This window comes from Ambystoma mexicanum, chromosome 7p, assembly GCF_040938575.1.
Source record: "Ambystoma mexicanum isolate Mex_15411 chromosome 7p, UKY_AmexF1_1, whole genome shotgun sequence".
Classification (NCBI taxonomy): domain Eukaryota; kingdom Metazoa; phylum Chordata; class Amphibia; order Caudata; family Ambystomatidae; genus Ambystoma; species Ambystoma mexicanum.
Genome location: NC_090939.1, coordinates 257,854,024 through 257,875,509, shown reverse-complemented (window position 1 = coordinate 257,875,509; position 21,486 = coordinate 257,854,024). Strand labels below are relative to the sequence as shown.

The 21,486-nt window shown below is 47.0% G+C and overlaps 1 protein-coding gene across 2 annotated transcripts in view; it reads left to right on the top strand.

The window, feature by feature from the left end:
* The window catches only part of LOC138525980 (trifunctional purine biosynthetic protein adenosine-3-like), a 615,458-nt gene that overhangs the window by 246,248 nt on the left and 347,724 nt on the right, over positions 1–21,486 (top strand). For both annotated transcript variants that reach the window (XM_069636272.1, XM_069636273.1), the window contains exon 9: positions 13,441–13,609. In XM_069636272.1, the coding sequence (XP_069492373.1) occupies positions 13,441–13,609 (169 nt within the window). The remainder of the gene's footprint in view (positions 1–13,440; positions 13,610–21,486) is intronic.

Below are 21,486 nucleotides of genomic sequence, written 5' to 3'. Positions count from 1 at the left end.
TTGGAAGTAGTCGCAGATCAATTCACACAATCTACACCCGCCAAAAAATTGCCACCAAAAAAGCTGTCGACGTTGTTGTGTTCTCCCATCAATGTTGAAGTAGCAGATGTTGAAATGACAGAGAATGAACCAGCAGCAGCATTCACCGATGGATCAGAACTTGATAGCAGCAATATTTCTTTCAAATGTGGTGATATGTCCTCAACGTCACAGGCCGAAACAACTTTGACGCCGGATGACAGTCTAATGAAAGAGGGCCAATACATAGGCCCTCATTACGACCCTGGCGGAATACGAAAAACGATGGCGGAAATGTAATACCGCCATCGAATACCGCCCGTTGCGATCATGACCCGTCACCGTAAAGTACGATGCGATTAGGGACACCGTAGTGAACGCCAACGCTAACTGCACCAAGTGCGCGCACGCGCGCCGTGCAAAACCGCAATATCCGCCATGGCGCAACGGTACGCGAATGCTGACCCCAGCGGACATTCACCTAACGCCATCAAGCATGGCGGAAAGTACCATTCCGCCATGGCGAGAACTACGGCATCGCGAACCAACCGTAATGGCCCTACTGAGTGCCTGTACTCCACTCCCTGGCCACATTGCACAACTCCTCGTAGGCGCAATGCAGTCACACCATGCAACCAGTGAAATATACAAGTCACCCATGCATGCCAACGAACAAATGCATGCAGGGGCCCCAAGTGCCCTGTGAGTGGCCATCCACAATTGGCAACACACCATTGCCGTACTGATGCAGCACAGGCATCTGAAGGTGCAAGTACACCAAAATGAACTGAAAATTCCATGACACAAAACAACAACAGTCCCCCATCGCTTGCCACCAGTGTAAATCAACATTCAAAGCAGTAACCTGAGGGAGACTGCACCAGCCCTGTACACATGCCAGTAGTCAAACCAACCATCAGCATAAGCACGTACCACACAACTGTACCCAGAAGCCGGAACCCAATGCAGAACACCTCACAATACATCGCGCCACAAATCGGAATATGCCACATTACTAGCAAAGAATAACGCTACACGGTTAATATCTGAATATAAATTTAATGCACATCAAAATCACCAAGCCCATACAGCCATTTGAACATAAACTCACAAATGATCAGCATTACTGTGGGCTGCATCCGCAATAAATGACCAGCTTCCCCATGTGTGACGCCCTGTACCTTCATGGCACACAGGGGCTACATCAACGTCCAAAAAGGCAACATGGAAGCGCCTAGGACCGCAGGGCCGTCCCATGAAGTAGGCACTAGTCCAGCTGGAAGCTAGGTATGCTGCACCTAGCCACTAGTACTGCGTAAGGGCATGTGGGCCATTGGCGATCGTCCCATAAGATCGTAATGGTGCTCTACTGATGAACTCGAAGCTGCAGGTGTCGACTGTAGAAGCCATCTGCAGGAGTGGCGTACAGATGGCAGCGGCAGAAGGGGAGGAGATACCTGTCACCCAAATGAAAAAAATGATAGTATGGGCATCCGAACTCCATATGCATTACTCACTTCATTCAACACAACAAACCTACAACCATATGCATGCTAGCCCACTCATAAGGATCAATTGCACCCAAAAATCACTTGCGAATCATTACGACACAAATCGAGGTGAATACACTATTTCAAACGAGTGTCTGTGTGCATGCGCCTGTCAGAACAGGATCCATCAGATGGGATCATCAACGTGCATAGACACAAGTGATTGAAGGCGCGTCGAGACAGGGAGGGTTCAACAAGGGCAGACAGACGATGGTCCCACTATGGCAGCCTTGCATCACATAGCGCAGGGGAAGGGGATAGATTCCAAATAGCCATGTACATGGCAGACTCCAAATTAAATCATCTTTCCATGCATCCATTCATCATTCCCTCATCCCGTTATGAAAACGCCTGAATATTCACTCACATAACATTCGAAATTTCCATTGAGTCTGTGCGTAATGCAGCCTTCAATATCCACTGTGCTCCTGCCCGGATTCCTTGTGTAGTGAAGTCACATGTATTTGGGAACGTCCTGCCTTATCGTCCACTACGCATCCCATTCAAATCATATCAATCATTGCATTCCCGTCATGGGCCCTGTCCCAAGGACATTCAACAATAGAATGTTACATTTCCAGTCAGACCTGTGGGCGTCTCCACGCCGCTAGTTGAAAACCGAAAGCGCTGTCCTTCGAATTCCTAATTTGCAACATCACGTTGAAAAGGCATCTGTGAACGCTTGTATTCACAAATACATCTATGCAGTGCGGCTGTGTGTGAAAATGGTAACTGGCCTCAATCACTGATGGGACTCCCCGCCGTCGGTGAACGTCGGTACAGTGCTGCATGAGGGTCCACCGTTGATCGAGCACTACATTCCACTGACCCTTCACAAGTCTGCTCGCGAATGCAAATATAGTATGTGCAACGATGGGACCATAGCAGAATTAACATATAAACCAATATTCCACAGCCATCGGGATTAAGAACATGATTGCAAATGCAAGATGCCATGCGTCGAATTGCAGCGTCGTGTGCGGGACGTGCTCGCACGAAAGGCATTGCAGCTGACACAGGTGGAATGAATCACCACAGGTGAAGGCTATACAGCCTGAAAACACATAAATTGCACACTCAACCCCCTCCCCCAACCACACCCACTCCAGAATGCTACCGGCAGGACTAGCGATGTTGGGCCTGGGGGACCTGATTGCACTGCAAGTACTCCAACTTCAAGAAGAAGACGAACGCCAACTACTACAACAACCGGCCGCACAGAGGAGACGCAGGAGGAGGAGGAGGAGGAGGAGGAGGACGGCAAGGCATGGCCAGCAAGCCCCACCAGCACAGCCACTACCACCACGCAGGCAGCCCGCAATCCCACGCCTCCGAGCTAATCCGTTCAACCTCACAGCTGAGCAGATCCACACCCTCTACCGTTTGGACCGGGACACCATAACCGCCATTGTCGACATGACACACGCTGACCTTGTCAGCATGATAGATAGCCCAACCGCCATCCCACCCCTACTGAAGGTGGTGTCTGTACTCCACTTCCTGGCCACAGGCACCTACCAGCACACAGTCGGACAGTTGCATGGCATTTCACAGCCACTATTCTCACGGACACTATTCCAAGTGCTTGATGCCCTCCTGAAGCACTCAGACGACTACATCACTTTACCACGCTCGGAGCAGGAGCTTACAAACACAAAAGTGGGATTCCATGCACTTGGCGGCATACCGGGTTGCATTGGTGCCATCGACTGCACCCATGTGGAATTGGTTGTCCCACATGCCATGGAGGCCCAGTACCGCAACCGGAAACAGTATCATTCTATCAATGTACAAATGGTGTGTGACTCCAACAGGATCTTTACACATTGTTCTGCCCGATTTCCAGGATCAACACATGATTCTATGGTCTTGTGGAACTCTAGAATACCACGCTACATGGAGCGACACGCAGGGCGCCGATCCTGGCTACTTGGTGAGTCTCATTTAATGCATGAGTATGTGGGGTAGGTGATGCGTGAATGACCTGGCAGGAAGGGGGGGGGGTGCGTACGTAGCAATGACATTCCACAAACATCCTTTCTTGTCCACATACAGGTGATTGCGGGTATCCACTGAAGAGATGGCTCCTTACACCAATCCGGAACCCACAAGACCAGCATGAGGAGGACTACAACCATGCCCACTCACGTACCCGTGTGGTCATAGAACAGGCATTCGGCCTACTGAAGGCTCGTTTCCGCTGCCTCAGCAGGTCTGGCGGGGCACTCCTGTACCGCCATGAGAAGGTGGCAAAGATGGTCATGGCATGTGTCATGCTACACAACATGTGCGTACGTAGGAATGTGGCCATGCCCCCCGACGCAGAACTGCTAGCACCTGAAGATGGTCATGATGAGGGTGGGGATGTGGCAGCACCTCAAGGGGTCCGCGAGGCACAGGAGGCCCGTGAATTACGTCAGAATCTCATAGATGCATGCTTCTAGCACTCACGCCTGGTGGCTGTTACATGGACACGGGACTTGTGGCACTGTGTGTGTCTGGAACATGCACAATGTGGACTGTACGCCAAGATAGGCCTCGTCCACACATCTCGTTGGATGAATATGAAGATTTGTATTGCAGATGTGAAATGACATTACACACCCAATCGACCCGCCACCCAAAGAAGCACAACACACCCCCTCCACCCTCCTACCCCCCCCCGAACACCAGTGTCCAATGACGCTCATTGTCAGTGGGCAGACGCTATTGCAAGCCCCCTCTCCGGGTATCAGGGGCACCCCTGCCTGTGGAGCGCCGGTTCCTCCCAGATCTACGTTGGGGGCTGCCCTGGACGGAACTTGCAACGGATGATGTCTCTGCCTGCTCACGTCCATGCATGTCCCTAAGGGTTTGTGAGAGCTCAGTGAGCACACGGCGCACAGCGGCAAGTTCACCACATACGTCTTTGGACGTCGCATGCAGTTCCCCCCTCAGGCTCTCGGTGCTTCTCTCCATTTGTCCCCTCAGGCTCTCGGTACTTCTCTCCATTTGTGCCCTTAGTGTCTCTGTACTTCGCTCCATTTCTGCCCTAAGTGTCTCAGTAGATGTTTCAATGGCTGCCTTAGAACCCCCACATTCACCAGCATGCTCCTTGAGGAGCGTGGCCATTTGCTGCTGTTGCACTATCATCTGCTCGAGGGACTGTTGCCTCTGCTGGGCCATGCCCATTTGCGGTGGTGTCACAGAGGGGCTGGATGCCTCATGTTGCCTTGCAACAGGCCTTGTGGGGGTTGGCCAGTCGTCGTCTTGTGGGTGCCCCTGCGTGGTTTCCTCATGGTGTACGGGATGATACAAACAGGGGGATTGAGACAGGTCATGGATGTGTCCTACTTCGGCAGCACCGTTTTCTGTGTCGGAGCATGCTGGCATGAATGCAGTGTCACCTAGGGTGCTGCTGCCACCAGAAGCAGTGCCTTCTGTGGCATCCATTGGGGGGACCTGTGGTGCTGCTGTTGTGGACATGCTGGCTGCTGGGGTGCCTGTTGATGTCCCCTCCAGTGTGCTGCCACTCGATTCGTGCTGCTGCCGTGCCTTGATCCGTGCAGCTGAGGTGGAGGGTCTTTGGCCGTTGGTCTTGGCCCTCTTTGCAGGTGTGCTGGTAGGGGTGTCCTGAAGCTCGTCGTTGGAATCGGACCCTGTGGTGGAGTAAAGGAGGGCGAGCGTTATTCATGGGTCTGTGGTAATTGTAATGGCAATTGTATCACATGCATTGGGGTGGTACCTGGGGGTGATTTGGGTCAGGGCCTTGGAGGTGGTCTCATTTTTGTGTGCATTGGGGATGCAGTTATTTTGCAGTCTGCAGTTAGGGTGTGCATGCTGCACATGTAGAGTGTGTTTTTGGGATTTTTAAATATTTATTTATTTAATCTGACTTTTAAGGGGCGCTGTCATGGCAATGTATGTGGTCGTTCTCCTGGACATGTGTTTCTATTGCACTATGGGGACACATGGTACTTCACATGGTTGGTAATTGTGGATTTGGCATAGTTTTATTTGGGCCACCTACCTGATTCTTCTGATGTCTGCACTCCTTTCTCCATCCCTCCGACTCCCTCTATGCTCTCCATTCCAATGGTGGAGGGACAGATTTCTTCCCAGGGGGTCAACTTGATGGGTGTTTCCGATCCTCCCCCGGTAGCTGTGGCAATGTTCCGGTTGGCAGAGAGTATGCTCCGGACGCGTATCCGTAGGTCGTCCCATCGCTTTCTGCATTGCTGTGGGTTGCGGGGTGCGGTCCCCACCGCACTTACCCGCTGTGCCACCAGCGCCCATATGGCCTTCTTGTTCGCAAGTGCCGTCCTGGTCATTTGCGTAGAGAAGACGACGGCAGCATTCTCCTGGAGGGTCTCTGTGAGCACAGTGAGTTCCTCGTGGGAGAAGTGGACCTGCCGCTTGCGGTCGCACGCTTTTTTAGCAACTTTTCCCATATTTATTTTTTTGACTGGGGTGGCTAACGGGTTGGGATGTGTCTCAGGGTCGGATTTTTAATGGTTGTGTTGGGATTCTGATTTTATAGGTGTACGGCGTGCTGTTTTCCGTTCCGGCCCCATGTTTTTACTTCCGTTTCCGTATATTTACGGTGACCGTATTTTGCGCTGACCGCTCATTACGGTGACCGCTAAGATGGGTGGCGGAATTGCACCTAGGGCGACGTACGACGGCGGTAAGGGGCGTTTTGGGGTCATTTCCGCCATTGCGGACTTTGCACTTCCGCCATGGCGTAATGCTCGTGCCCGATGGGTCAGAATTAGCCGCACTTTCCTCCATCGTGCAGTGGCGGAAACGCTATTTACGCTATGGCGGTCATGTCAGTTAATTTCCGCCAGGGTCGTAATGAGGGCCATAGTATTCGACAGTTGTTTCATGAATATTATAAGTATGCTGAAATGTGGGCATTCCGTTAGAGGGAAAGTATGTGGGAAGCCATTGATTCATGTCACTCGTCAAAAAAAAGGCAGTAACGTCAAAATGAATGCCGCCTGTAGATTAAATTATATGTTCTCATGGTCTGCACAACCGATGCTGGGGAAACTGCCAGCAGGCAATCTACTGTGTGCAGCTGCATCACTTTTTAGTGGGTCCAGTTTTAGAAAGGTAGAGTCTTTCTTTCAGTTTGTGGGACTCCATTTCATTTAAAAAACGCAGTACTACAAATACCAACATGATTATCTGTTTCCGGCCATTAGTGATGCTTGGAAAATTGAACAAGTGTCTCTAGCAAGTACATTCGAAGGCAAACGATTCAGGCTAGCCGGCGATGGACAGTGCAACAGCCCTGGATTTTCTGCCAAGTACTGCACCTACCACTTTCAGGACATGGATAGTAAGAAAACTGTGAGTTTGGTGGTCGTGCAGGTAACACAATGTACATCCTCAGTGGCGATGGAGAAACTAGGATTTATAAAATCAGTGGAATATCTACAATCGAGGGGAATGCACATCAAACTCATAGCCACGGACAGACACGTTTCAATTGCCAAGACAATGAGAGAGCAGTTCCCAGATATGAAACATCAATTTGACGTATGGCATCTTGCTAAATCAATCAATAAGAAAATCTCGGCTGCAGGGGAAAAAAAAGGTTTGGAAAGTATTTCAGAGTGGTCCCAGTCTATCAGCAACCATCTTTGGCGGAGCTCCAAAACTTGTGAAGGGTCAGTGGAAATACTACTTGAAAAATGGCGGTCACTGATGCACCGCTCTACCAACGTGCACCGCTGGTCAGAAAACCTACATTTCCACCAATGTGAACATGGCCCTTTGTCCACAGTGGAGGCACGGAAGAAGAAGTGGTTGATTCCATCTTCACCGACACACAAAGCCATTGAGTAGATTGTTTTCGATAAAACTCTATCAAGAGATTTGAGGGGACTGACAGAATTCCGTCACACAGGAGGTTTGGAGGTGTTCCACAATATGTGCCTAAAGTACAGGCCAAAGCGCTTGCATTTCAGCATACAGGACATGAGACATAGGACTCTACTTGCCGTCTTGGCCCATAACGAGAATCTCGGCCGTGAACAATCTAGGACTACGTGTAATGTAAGGATGCCTCGCTACACTAAGGCCTTTTCAAAAAGAAGTAAGCAATGGGTGATCAAACCAGTCTATGAGGAAATGGAGTTCGACTTTGTCAAAAGCCTTATTGTTGCTGTATTAGAGAAGCACAGATATGGAATTTTGAACGTTTCTGTGCAGAGCACTGATCCGTTGCCACCAAAAATAGCCACTGTGCCATGTCCACCCAAAGGAGAGCTGGTTGTGAAGTACAAATCCCGGTTTAAATAATTGTAATACGATTGTCTTTTTGTAAATAAATGTTATTGTACAGTGTACATACAAAGTATGCTAACCCTAACCCCTACCTTCACCATCCTGGGTGGCGAACAACCTGGGTGTCATCTTTGAATTCTCTCTCTATTCACCTCATATTGCTGACCTTGTCTATATGTGTATGTATATATTTTTGTTGATGTAACTAATTTTCGCAATCTCATGTAAATGCTGCGCACTGTTAACCGAGGGGAGGCTTGCGTATTGCAAATAATAAAACAAACAAACAATAAATCTCACTTTCAACTCAAGTCCTCGGCTACTTTATACTTTCCCTGACCTTCCCCAAAAAATTAAAAGTCTCAATAGTTATGGTTCTTTGGGGCTGCAAAGCTCGCAGACAACGAGGACAAAATTGGGGGCCTTAGAATGCGCCAAGCGAGCCGTTGCAGATGGGAGAGAAGCCAGTTCACATTTGCACATTGAGGCGCAGTACATAGATGGATTCGAAACTTCAAGTTCTCACAGATGGCTTTACCACGGGATGTTGCAAAGAAAGAATGTATGCTCATTTCTAGTGAAGGTCAGCGGCTTTGATTTTCAGCTCGCGGCCTGAAGAGGCCCACAACTCGCACTGGCAGTATAAGGTTCTTTAATTTTTGACCTTGAGAGACAGGGACCATGCCGAAAGAACTTCATTTGAAGGGGGAGGGTGCAATAATGTAAGACACGATAAGGCATACAATTCTGAAACTAGACCAAGTTTCATGTTAGTTCAGTATACGTAAAATCGTTGTCAAGAGCACAGTGGGATTTACGGACTGCATTACGCAGAGACACAATGGAAATTGCAAATATAATGTAAGTAACTCTTTAGACGCTTTTATACCGGAATGAAGAATTAATGAATGGATGCATGAATAAATGAATGAATGAAGAGCTTTGAAAACATTTGTGGGATTGTCCTTGTAGCGGGCACATGGGCATGCAGGTCCACATTCCACACGCTTGTAAACAAAGAGTCGTTTGTCATTGTGTGCTAACCTCAATTTATTTTGTTACTTTTCGCATTGATTTTAGAGCCGAACATACTCCATTGCACTATCCTTGAAAGCAAATAGTTTCAGCTCGGCCGTAATAAATAAAATGAATAATATTAATAAAGATCGGCTGGCGAGACTTATTATAATTTTTATGTTTTCAAAACAGGTATATCCTTCCCTACTGCGACTGCCACCAGTTTCAGACCCCGGCAGATGGCTTCTTCACCCACCAGCTGCAGCTTCTTGTCAACAACTGCACCACTTTGACAATCTTATGGGACGATCGCCAAGGGCCCATATGCCCTTACGCGGTACTAGCGGCTAGAAGCAACATATCAACCTTTACGCTGGCCTAGTGTCTACTTGATGGAACAGTCTTGCGGTTCACCATGCGACCAAAGTGCTTCTTTTAACGAAAAGCAACACCCTGTGTACCATAAAGGAACAGCGCGTGACTCACGATAAAACGGAACAGTTTTTACGGCTAGAGATAAAAGAAAATAAATGGCATTCCGAGTTAATATGGCAATTGCTGAATATTCTATAAACATTTAATGTCAAATAAATGTACTTTACAAAAATGTACCGTGTTGCTGTTTGATTTTAAAGTACAGTTTCATATTCCGAATTGTGGCGCGCTGTGTTGTGAGTTGATCTGTGTTGGTTTCCAGGTTCTGTGTGAAGTCGCTTAGAAAACAACTGGGCGCGTTTGCCTACGCAGCACAGAAACGTCACGGACAGAGGCGGATAATATGAATGTTTTGATAATGTCAGGCTCAGGGGCGGGGGATATGATTTAGTGCCGCAAAAGCAGGTCAGCCAGGGCGATGCGGCAAGTGATAGGATTATCACAAAATGGCAGCTCCCTGATGCCTGTTTTCGCGTGCGTTTAATGGACGAAAACTCGGGTAAGGTCCATAGGAAATTTTTCTAAAATCGAGCGACTTAGGCTTAAAAACACATGGCCGACCCGTAGGGGCAATAACATTTTTTTACCGAACCATTCCTTTAACTTGCTTGTCCTCCTCAGGCCAGCATAGCCATACTGCTAGACCACTGATTTCTTCAAGAGGTCTGAATAGCCCCATCCATGTGTGCTTTAAATGGACACCTACCATTGGTACACATTTATCAAATATGAACAACTGCGGATGCACAGAAATGTGCATCGCCAGTAAGTATCATTGTATGGTACCTTTTCTCTTCAGCCAGATCCAATCTGAAGATGGTGTGTAGACTGGTGCCAGTTGCTATCAGGTGTGCAATTTCCCCACTTTATAATTTTTATTTGCTCAAGAGCACCTGCGCACACACATACTTTAGAAATTACGGGCCTGATTAACGAAAGCGTTTTTCAATCGGAAAATCCCAGTGGAAAACGTTTTATAAATCAGGCAGTACATTTCTGAAACCATTGCACCATTAATCAATAGCACAATGTATCCTTTTAACAAAATTTCAAAATATATTTAAAGACTAAAGTGAATAAACGTGCACACAGTCACTAAGTGACCCATGGCCTGATTTACAAAGCGATTTCAAAGGGATTGCGCCATTTCAAAAGACTTTTCTAAATCAGGCACCTATTCTTTTAAACAACATTAATACCCGGCGACAGTCAATCAGAATGTAACACACATTCTGATTGGCTCTTGCCGGGTCGTTACCCGGCCGAGAATCCATCGATTCTCGGCCGGGATTCCAGTTGCTTTGTCCACGGTGGGGGGGCGTGGCAGCCCTTCAGCCAATGAGTAGTCTCGAAGCAGGGCCATCCCCGCTGCAATCCTCCACACGGCTGGAGGCTGCCATCGTCTCCCGCCGGGGATTCAGGTACGTTTCTTTTTCTAATTTCTTTTCCCTCCCTCCCTCCTGCCCCCAACCCCACTTACCTTATTTCCTGTCATCTTTTGGGAGCGAACGCGCTGGGAACACTTCTGTTCCAAGCGCGTCTGCTCCCGATGGCCGCCATGGAAAGGGAAAAGGGACTCCGTTTTACTTTCCAGCTCGTCATTTTCTGTGTAATTTTATTTTTTTTCTGTCTCGAAACGCTGCCGCATTTTGGGACAGAAAAAAAACTTTTCGTACCCCGGTCTTGGGCCGGGGTACTAATAGCAATATGACCCTCGCGGGGGGGGGGCTTCCCTCGGGCCTATAACTATGGGCGCCGGGGCATTACCTGACTCGGTAATGCCCCCGCCGCTCGGGGCATATTGCTTAATTAGCACATACTAAATATCCATTCTAAAGTTGTTAGCCAATCAGTTTCCTGGCACAGTAGTCAATAACGACCCCATATTTGACTTGATTTCATGAAGCTGCACAGAATAATACATGCTTCATCCATACAGTGGATCCAGTGAAAGGAATGTAAAACTTCCTTGCTTTAAGGACTCAACATGAAACCACACAGCCATGCGCTAAAGTGCATAAAGCAGGCAGCCCCCATGGGCTAGCAAGGAAATCCATGCCTGTGCAGATGCTGGAACATTCGAATGACGAGAGAAAGGAGGTGACGGAAACACAAGTTGTATCCGCCCCTCCTCTACGCCATGCAAATGCTTGATTGGAAGGCGTTAAAGACTAACCAAAGGTTTTATGCTTTTCAATCGTGTTAGGGCTCTGATGAACATGAGCCAGTGCGTTTCAGCTTTCCCGACGCGCAAACACCCCAAACGCCCACTCTCGCTGTTAGAGCGATCCCGGGTATGGGGAAAATAACATTGTTTGCCTATCAAGCCTAAAAAAGCAAAAAGCATACATTTTGCATTTATACCGGTATTGTCTGTGGCTGCAATCATTTACAACCTATTAATTGGCCTATGCCCTCTTAATTGCCATTGGCTCGGGACCGATAACTTTGAAACAAATGCAAAATTGTAGGATCTGTGAAAACTCAATGATGAACTCCCAAGAAGGCCGAAACATGTGTCTGGGGTCGCTCTCTCTACTCCTGTTTAGGAGACTGATGTGCAAGTGGGAAATTCTTATCTGGCATGGCACAGTGAGTGAAAACATGATTGTAAGCCGTTCCGAGTGGACAAGATCCCATAGAACATGCTATCTGGCACTTTTCATTCTCAATGGGAGGGGCTCTCACACTTTGGGTAAACTTGTGCTAATTATGGCTTCTGAAGTACTGAACACATGTGAATATGTAGGATTTAGCAGCCATCACATTACGGAAGTCCATGCATCATATGAGCATTTTATGGTAAGCAAAATTTGCATGTAAGGGACGAATCACCTGCACGTGCTGTTGGGTAGCCTGAATGCAATTTTACACATTCACAAGGGGGAAGGGAGAAGGAAAGGGTGAAAGCGAGGCAAACTCACTTTTACTTTTTCATATTCTTCTCCGGATTGTGGAAAAGTATACAGTGCCTGTAGATACGATTTGCAGTCAGTTTACTAATGGATTTCTGTGGAATCTGCCTGGTCTTGAGCAGTTGCAAAACCCAGGCGGATTCCATAGAAAACGTCATTACGAGTATAGCGCTTAGTGGTAAAATTGGCAGTAACTCTGTTACAGTGAATTTCACTACTACGCCAAATTATAACCAGGGCCTGGCGTGGAGGATTTACCTCCAGCAAAATCCTGGAGGTATATTCTGCCACTCACTGCTGAAAAATCGGCTGAATTTCCGCTGCTGTAATTCCGCCAATAAACCCCATTGAGTCCAATGGATTAAAAAAGAATGGGGAATTACACTGCCACCACCACTTGTAATGCAGCGGTAATTCCACCGGACAAAGTGGCGGTAACGTTAATTCAGTTGAGCGGTATTCTGGCAGATTTACCACAAGAATACCACCCAACTCGTAATGAGGCCCCATTCGTTGTACGCCTGAAATAAAATCTGATGCAAGCATTCAGTGCAGCACAGTGATGAGACGGAGCAGGAATGCACAGCGGAGATCTTATTGCCGCTCTGTGACTGTCAAATGGGCTGGTGCGTTAAATGGAAGCGTAAAATCAAAACGCCTTACTTTTATGTTTCGCTTTGATGCACCACCCATTTCAAAAAGGTGCATCTGTTCTCTCTAATACTCTTTCTACACTATGGGCCTCATTATGACCCTGGCGCGAATGGGTTAACGGCGCCGTAAAAGGCTGCAGCGTCGTTAACCCATTAGCGCCTGATTGATTACGAGGTCCCTTTGCGGGACCCGACCTTAACGACTGGTCTACACCAGCCGTTAAAGTAGGGACCCGCAAAGGGACCTTGGTGCTAAGTACGGTACCACAATTTGTGGTACCGTACTTAGCGCCTTCCCCATTCCCATTGAGCTCTATGGGGCACCAAATGGGAATGGGGAAGGGTCATGGAGGAAGGGGGAATTACCGCCCGCCAACCTTGTAATGGGGTGGTAATTCCCCCTTTCTCCATGGCGGAGTTGGTAAGTTACCAGCATGGACCATGGTGCTATTAGCACCATGGTTTTCCGCCTGGGTCGTAATGAGGCCCTATGATCTATTTACTACATGTTTCTCCACTGATAACGTAGAAATACCATTTGTTCAGTGTTTGCATATTCGGCCTATTTCTCTGCAGGCGCTTCTTCCATTACTGAAGAGCGATCTCTATGAAGTGATTCAGGCGACCATCGATGGACGACTGCACAGCTATACGCCGGCGTGGCTGGAAAAGAGAGTGTCTGTGGCCGCATTCATGGTCAGTCCGGGTTATCCGGACTGCCACTCCACGGGGAAGGAAATTACAGGTAAACGGTGCTCTTACAGAAACCCCAAGGTACTGTTTATTGCATTACGTCATATTCTATTTAATACTTACAAAATGCTTCCAACGTTTCATGAGGTTCCTCATTATCGAGAGGGAGCCCTTTCATCTGTTTGTGAACTTGCCCCTTACTTTACCAAATGTCTGTTGATCTGCGGAGAGATAATATATCTAAAAGAATAGCTGTACCTGCTGTATCAAATGACGATATGCCGCTACCTCCCCCCTTCTTAACATCAATCTCTCCTTTGGGGTCAAAGGCTACCTGGACCCATGCAGAATTTGATCTAGACCTCGGTGTAAAGATGGCCATGCACATGAAGAGTTCCTAAAGCACAGACTTTGTAAGAGAATTATATAGGTAGGGTTATTCTTTAGACTATTACTTTTTGTTGTTGATTAAATGCACCTAGAAATCTGAAGACGGCCTACACAACTCCGTCCCATTTTTCAAATTTCCTGATCTTATTGCCCGGGGTTGAAGAAGGGCAAAGCGTTCAGCCCTTCCAAATGGTGTGAAGAAGCAAGCAGTTTCAACGCAGACTTTGAATTGTTGATACTCGGGCCCGAGCACTAGAGCAACACATAGAAGATACATTGAACCAATGGACTGGCATACTGATGAAAGGTAAAAGTATTGGGTACTCAGCATTCCTTTTCATGCAGCAAAGTTATCCATCAATCACCGGAAGAACATGTTTCCCAAATCATCAAACGAAGGGACCATGCCTTCCATTTCTATACAAAGTAATGCTCTCTTCCTCCCCATCCAGAAGGTAGTCTTTCCATAATCTGTCATGCAAACGCTGGTCAGATAGTAGTCAAGTAGTCAGGCGAACACTGCTCAGATATCAGAAGATCATGTTTCCATCTGCCACAGCAAAAACATTAGCACTCTTGAATATGCAATAGTCAAAGATCTCCAGAAGGAGGATGTCTCTGATTCTTTATGGAGAACCAGCAAGAATTCAGCAGGGACCTTTGGATAGTGAAAACAATTTGCAGGAGAATTTGCAGAAGATACAATTTTCCTCTTTTTCTCTGCATTAAAGGAATCTTGGCAACATTCCCTGCCGAAGAGGAAAGTTCTCCCTGATGGTCCTAACAGCCTTATGTACAAGAAGGCCATAATTTCAGGCACTCCGAAAGACAGGATACATGGAAATTGGTTGTTCATTTTTCTGGTTTCAAAGTTAAAAGAAGAGATGTGTAGTGCGAGATTTAAAGTGGGCTGATCGTTTTCAGAACACATCGACTTCAAGGGGGAGTCCCAAAAGAAGGACTGAAAAAGAGAGAGAGAGCTGAAAGGTTGTTGCTTAGTCCTCCTTGTCAGGTAGAGGAGGAGCTAGAATGTGGGTTGTGGGGACACGGGGAACTGACGTCAAGCGGAAGGGGAGCACAGTACATGGGAAATGAGAGAGAATAAAGGTTTGTGGTTGGACAACATCCTCCAAAGTCCCTTTGTCCTTATTGTCAAGTTTGTGTAATTGCCTCCCCCTAAGTGCGTGACCTCCAACTTTACATTGGTGACAGGTATGGGATTTGCGACTCCAGGACTACGATTTCACAATCATACACGGGCCAGGGAAGGAAGAAAACCCAGCAGATTTTCTATCTCATCAACTGACAGGTTCGTCCAGAGTTGAACCATCCATAGCTGACACCTACATCAACTATGCCATTCACCAGGCGAAGCCATTCCCACTAGACTGGGCCATTCTACAGAGAAAGTCAGAAAGTCTTCAGGCGTTTACCATCATTAAACATTGCACCGCAGACAGAAGGATAAAACATGTGAAACAAATGGCATGACAGAAAGGGACCAAAATATAGGAGGAAGTGGCTACCCTATTACTAGTGCAGGATGAGCTGACCATCACAGAAGATCACATCATGCTAAAGGAATGCAAGATAGTAGTCCCACAGTCATCGAGACAACAAGCTGTTGATCTGGCTCATGAAGCTTACCGGGGAATAGTTTCTACCAAGATGATGTTGTGACAAAAGATCTGGTTTCCCAAGTTGGACACCAAGGTTGAGGACACTCTACGAAACTGTTCGACGTGTTGCGTAGTATCCCCATCAACTCCTCCTAGCCCACTACAGGTGTCAACATTGCCAGGCAATGTGTGGGAGGAGGTGGCGATAGACTTCTTCTGGCCTGCGAAAGATGAGACATGCATTCTAGTAGTAGTGGATGAATACCCAGATTCCCTAATGTGTACGTTGTGCCTTCAATGGCGGCAAAGAGTGTCACCCCTGCACTAGATGGAATATTCACTGCATGTGGGATTCCGTGTGTCGTCAAATCCGATAACAAAACCCATTCACAAGCCAGGACTTTGAAAACTTTGCTGCATAAATGGGTCTCAAACACAGGAATATCACCTAATTGTTACCTCAGGCATGGTCGAGAGATTTATGGCCAACATGAAGAAACCGTCCTCCAAAGCCTCTGTGTCTTTATTGTTCAAGTTTGTTTAATTCCCTCCTCCCAATTGCATGGTCACCAACTTTACAAGAACGAGAAAGAGAGAGAGTGAAGGAAAGAGAGCGAGAAAAAGAGAGAGAGAAAGAGATACAAAGAGAGAGACAGAGCGAGAGAGCACAATAGAGCTAGAAAGAGAGAGACATAGAGAAAGAGGAAGAAAGAGAGAGAGAGAAATTGCTATTTACCTGTACTTGAACTGGTGGCTCCTGCATGCTCCATATCTAGGTGGAGTGCACCAAGAGATAAGCACAAATATCCTTAATGGATTCTACATCATCTCAGGTCTCTGATTAATGGTGGGAAACCCTACCTGGTTTATTTGCAGAATCTGATCTCTGTCAGAGGGAGGTTCTATGCCTAAAATGGCCAAGGTTGGCGGGGCAGTAATTCCTCATGCCACCATGGCCCTTCCCCATTCCCATTTTTGCCCCATAGGGCATAATGGGAATAGGGAAGGCGGTAAGTACGGTATTGAAATTGCGGTACCGTACTTAACTCGAGAGTCCCTTTGCGGGCCCCTACTTTAACGGCTGGTCTAGACCAGCCGTTAAGGTCGGGTCCCGCAAAGGGACCTCGTAGTAAGGCGTTAAGGGGTTAACGGCACTGACACCTTTTACGGCGCCGTTAACCCCTTAATGCCAGGGTCCTAATGAGAGCCATGGTCCCACTCATGGTAACAGTGGGAGGCGCTTGGCAATGATGAGTATTTCCAGCTTATTCTGTGCTTCCAGCAATGTTCTGCCTCCAGCCTGAATGCATTTCTCCAGGATCTATGAACATCTCTGAGCTCCCTGTCCAAAAGCTGCCTTTTTATAGCTTCTAACTAATTTGTTTACCAGAATGCCAGTGAATATGGTAAAAAATGTGTTTTTCTATGTGCCCCAACGATATATGCCCTTGCATGTGCCAAAGGCACATTTATCTCCAGGTTCATCAGTCAACAATTTTCCTCGCATGCGGCCTAGCCCAGAAACTTCAGTCTTTCCTTGTTGTCCATTGTAGTCTTTTACTGTCTTAGTTATTGTTTACTAGAACATCAGTTATACTTTACATAAACAAAAAAGCCATTGAAATGCAGACCATTGGATTACAGTCCAGAAGCTATGCTACCAATAATGTCCTCTGTGTTCCAAAGCAACTGATCAGCTTGGCTCCAAACCCAGGCTTGCATAGTAGATGGTAAAAACGATTCATAATTGTTGACATGTGCCCAATGCATGAGTATATTTCAAATGCTGTTTACTAACATGCTGTTGTGCAAAATAACTACAAGGTTTGTGCTAATGCTCAATTGTCCTGGATGCATTACTCCCTGTTTGACTAGAATATACAACACCTTGTAAGGGCTGCAATGAGGAAGAGGGACCCCGACTAATGTTAAGATTGCTTACTAGTAATAAACATAACAAAGTAATAAAAGATTGATTACTGGTATATTATTTTACTATTTTACTACACATAGTCCTTTTATTGCTAATCACAGTCCTTGCCTTCAGCCCATTCAGCCTATCGAGAAGGTTGGTTTGGCCCAGTTGAAAGGTTGGACATTACCAGCAGTATCACCCGTTGTATGACACTATGGGCTGAGCAATGGTAAAACCCAAGATCAGGATGTTTTCCTGTTACAGATAGGACAAGCCTCACTCTATAAAGACTTTGGCATGCAAGATTTGGACTATCAGTAATGAATACCGCATCTAAGCATTATTCACAGACTAATCATTCGTAAATGAGGTGAATGTCTTGCATGGACATTGTTTACACTGTTCACTTTTTGTCTATTTGACCATACAAACAATGCCAGCTGGTGGAGCAAACAGTCTATGTCTTCAACTACCATGCATCTTTGGAAGACTGATTAGTCTTAGGGTCAAAGAGCAAACTTCAGAAACACAACACCTCACAGTTTAAGGTTTCCTTCTTTAGGCACACTCAGCTTTTACAGTGTCAATCATCCTAAAGAGGTACCTGGAGTCCTGATACATGGCTGGGAGTTTCTGTCCCTATTTCTATCAGCATAGGTGGGGGGAGGAAACCCCTTGCCTGACTCTAGGGGCTACCAGAAGGGTGACTCAGGGTGCTTGGCACTTTCCAAGCCAGACACTGATGGGCCCGGGAGCAGTATGGTGAGGATCCCATGGCTACCCTCCCCCTCGCCACCGTTGTGTGGCAGGAGACATTTACATGGGAGCCGCATCTCCTGAAACATTATTAGCAGTGCAACATAGGCTCTATTTGAGGGACTCAAGTAGCCACAGTGGCATAAACCAACATTTTGCATGATCTGCTGGGAGACACCAAGCATGCCATGCATGCACACACTTATTGCCCGCATTGCTTGTCCAAGGAAATTGAACCGCCCACGGAGGTAGACCCAAAGATTTTCCTGGACCACAGGTGAGACTCCAAGGTGCCCAAAGATTTCCAGTGAAGCCAACTCAGCAGACATAGCGGGCTTGCAAATTTTTCATTCAGTGTAGATAGATCCAATGATATAACAACAACCTTGCACATGCAATAGCCTGACTACTCTGGAACCAATTCCAAGATGATCCAGACTTGAAAGGCTTGGCACAGGTCGAGGTGTTCCTTTTCACCAATCACAGAGCCACAAGCCGCAGACCCTGAAAAGGCGATGAGCACATGGGGAGGGATCATATATAAGCCCCAGAACTCAGCTGGTATGGGAAATTGGAGAAGGATGTTGCGTTAGGCGGTTTCAGAGCGTTGGAGTGCATTACGCGTGCTGGTGTGGAGGAGTTGGAGTTCAGAAGGAGCAGGTTTGAAGAAGCAAGGAAGAGGAGGAAGATCATCAGGAGGTAGTGGAGGAATTGAAAAGGAGTTTGAAGAACATCAGGAAGAGGAGGGGAGCGAAGAGGAGGTTCGACAACTTAAAAGGGTGGTGGAAGAAATTAAGGAGGTGGTTTTAGAACAACAGAGGAGGACACGGGGAGTAAGGTGGGGGTTGAAGGATATCAAAACAGCAGATGATAGAGAAAGGTGGAAGGTTAGGAACACCCCTACAAAGGAGAGTTGAGAGATTGCTTAGTAAAAGAGAGAGAGAGAGAGAGAGAGAGAGAGAGAGAGAGAGAGAGAGAGAGAGAGAGAGAGAGAGAGAGAGAGAGAGAGGAACAAGGAGGCTGGGTTGGCCCAAGGCAGGTGGTAGAAGTGGGATAAGGAACACTTTTGAGACAGGAAGACCAGAGAAGGTGTAGACAGGTCGATGGAGGAAAGAAGCTTGGGCCACAGGCGAGGAAGGTGACCAGGCCATAAGCAGATATCTTTGCAAAAGGAGCTTGGGAGGTAGGTCCTGACTCCAACTAGACCCAGTGGAGAGATCTTGTTAAACTGGCAGGCGAACAAAATCACGGGTTGGGAGCCCCTTAACAGCCAGCAATGGACGGCTGGCTGGAGAAAGCTTCAAAGGCCACTTAAAACCTGCAACAGACAGCTGGAAGGAAAATGGGTTTGGAACCGCAGGTAAGCCCTCAACAACCTCTAAAAACTTTGGTGTAAGTTAATGTTGTGTTGCTGTATTCTCTGTAATGTAAAATAAACCCCTTTCAAACATATTTCCCAAAGCTAGTCATTTGTGCATTCGCCCCGGCTCTATGACAGTGGGTATACCACTGTATAACTCTGTAGGTGTGGTGTTAAGCTTCAGAAACCCCTTAAAACATGCAACAGAAAGCTGAGAGGAAAAGGTACGGTAACCCCTCAACTCCACTGGGAGGTGAGACGGCTTTCCACCCAACTTCTAAAGACTTTGTTTTAAGTTAATGTTGTGTTGCTCAGATCTTCACATACCAAAATGCTGACTTGTTTTTTTGTTACACCATCTCGCTGCATATGCAACCCCAACATACCTCCCACATTTATTGTTAACTTTACCCCTCTCCTATACCCCCACATACTTATGCGGCGAAATGGGGCTGTAGAAATATGTCATTTTGGTATGTACAGTAATGGGCTGATACCGTGTTGCTCTACTTTCTACAGTGTAAAATAAACCTTTTTTTAAACATAATTCCGAAAGCCAATCCTTTGCGCAATCATCCCAGCTCTATGACAGTGGGTATAACACTGCTTAACTCTGCAGGTGTGGTGTTAGGCAGCACTCCTACGTGCATAATCTCTGCTAATAACCTTTTTAGCGATAATGAATTCTTCCACTGAATGTATTCAACCTAGGAGTGCTTGGTTGGGGACATCTGTATGGGTTGCACTGAATTGAGGAATGAGGTAACACACTTCCTCAGAGTGTAAAGGGTCATGGGACTGGTCAAGGGTCTCTAAAGTTTACACTTTGCTGGCAGATTGGCTCACTGTCTCCTGGATCATGGTTAACCCAGACCACATGGAGCAGTCTTCTGGATACAGCCACACATGAATGGACACAGCAATGTATACGAAGCTGGTGCTAGCTGCACATGGCCTTGTTTTGGAAATAATCTTCTTGTGGTGGGTTGGGGTCTTGGTTGTGCTGCCTTGTTCTACATAAGTAGTCTTGTTATTGGATGTGTGAGAGCTCTCTGTCTCTCGAGTATACTGTCAAGTGTCCGCCAGCTGACTTGTCTCCCAAACCATAAGAGATTTTCATGCCTGCCATCCAATAATGCTTTCCCGCCATCACAATGAGGTGGCCGTAATGCCTGAACTGCCACTCGGAAGGAAGGGCGTAAACTAGCCAAGTGATGAGATCTGACAATGCACAAGCTGGGCTTTCCTGTCAACAAAGGCTTGCAAGGAAAGACGCCTGTTAGGGTTGGCAAAATGCCATAAATGGGCGAAGTCAAGATTCACGTCTGAACCGGGTCAGAAGGATTTTGGAGAGTAAAAAAAAGGAAACCGAGTTTTGGGAATGATTACATGTCAAGGAAACTGGGGCCATCCGCACCTCAGTCACACAAGGGGTGGACATTGCGTTCTTACACACCTGAAGATAGAGTTGCGTCCTGCCAAGAAACTGATGGATAGCGACACCCAAGCAGCCAATTGGACTCTTCAGCGGCTCGAAATATAGATTTCGTATTATGGGTGGCAGAATGATCCCTGGGGCGCCTCACCATTCACGGGCAGAGCGGGTGTCCTGGAAGTGTCCATCGGAACCAGTTGTGACCTGCCAGACAGAAAAGACTGAAATCAGTTCAGGACAACACTCTTGCATTTAGAAAGAATGGATAACAGCGACCCGCGATCCACAATATTGGATGCCGTAGAGACTACCAGCAATGACAGCAAACCGTGCCCCATTATCCATGATATGAAGGAGTCTTGGTACTATCCTTAGGCTTAACACGTAACTGGTAGGACCATCGAAGATCACAATGGCCAATATGGACCTGACATTACTGTAAAAATGCCTTCTC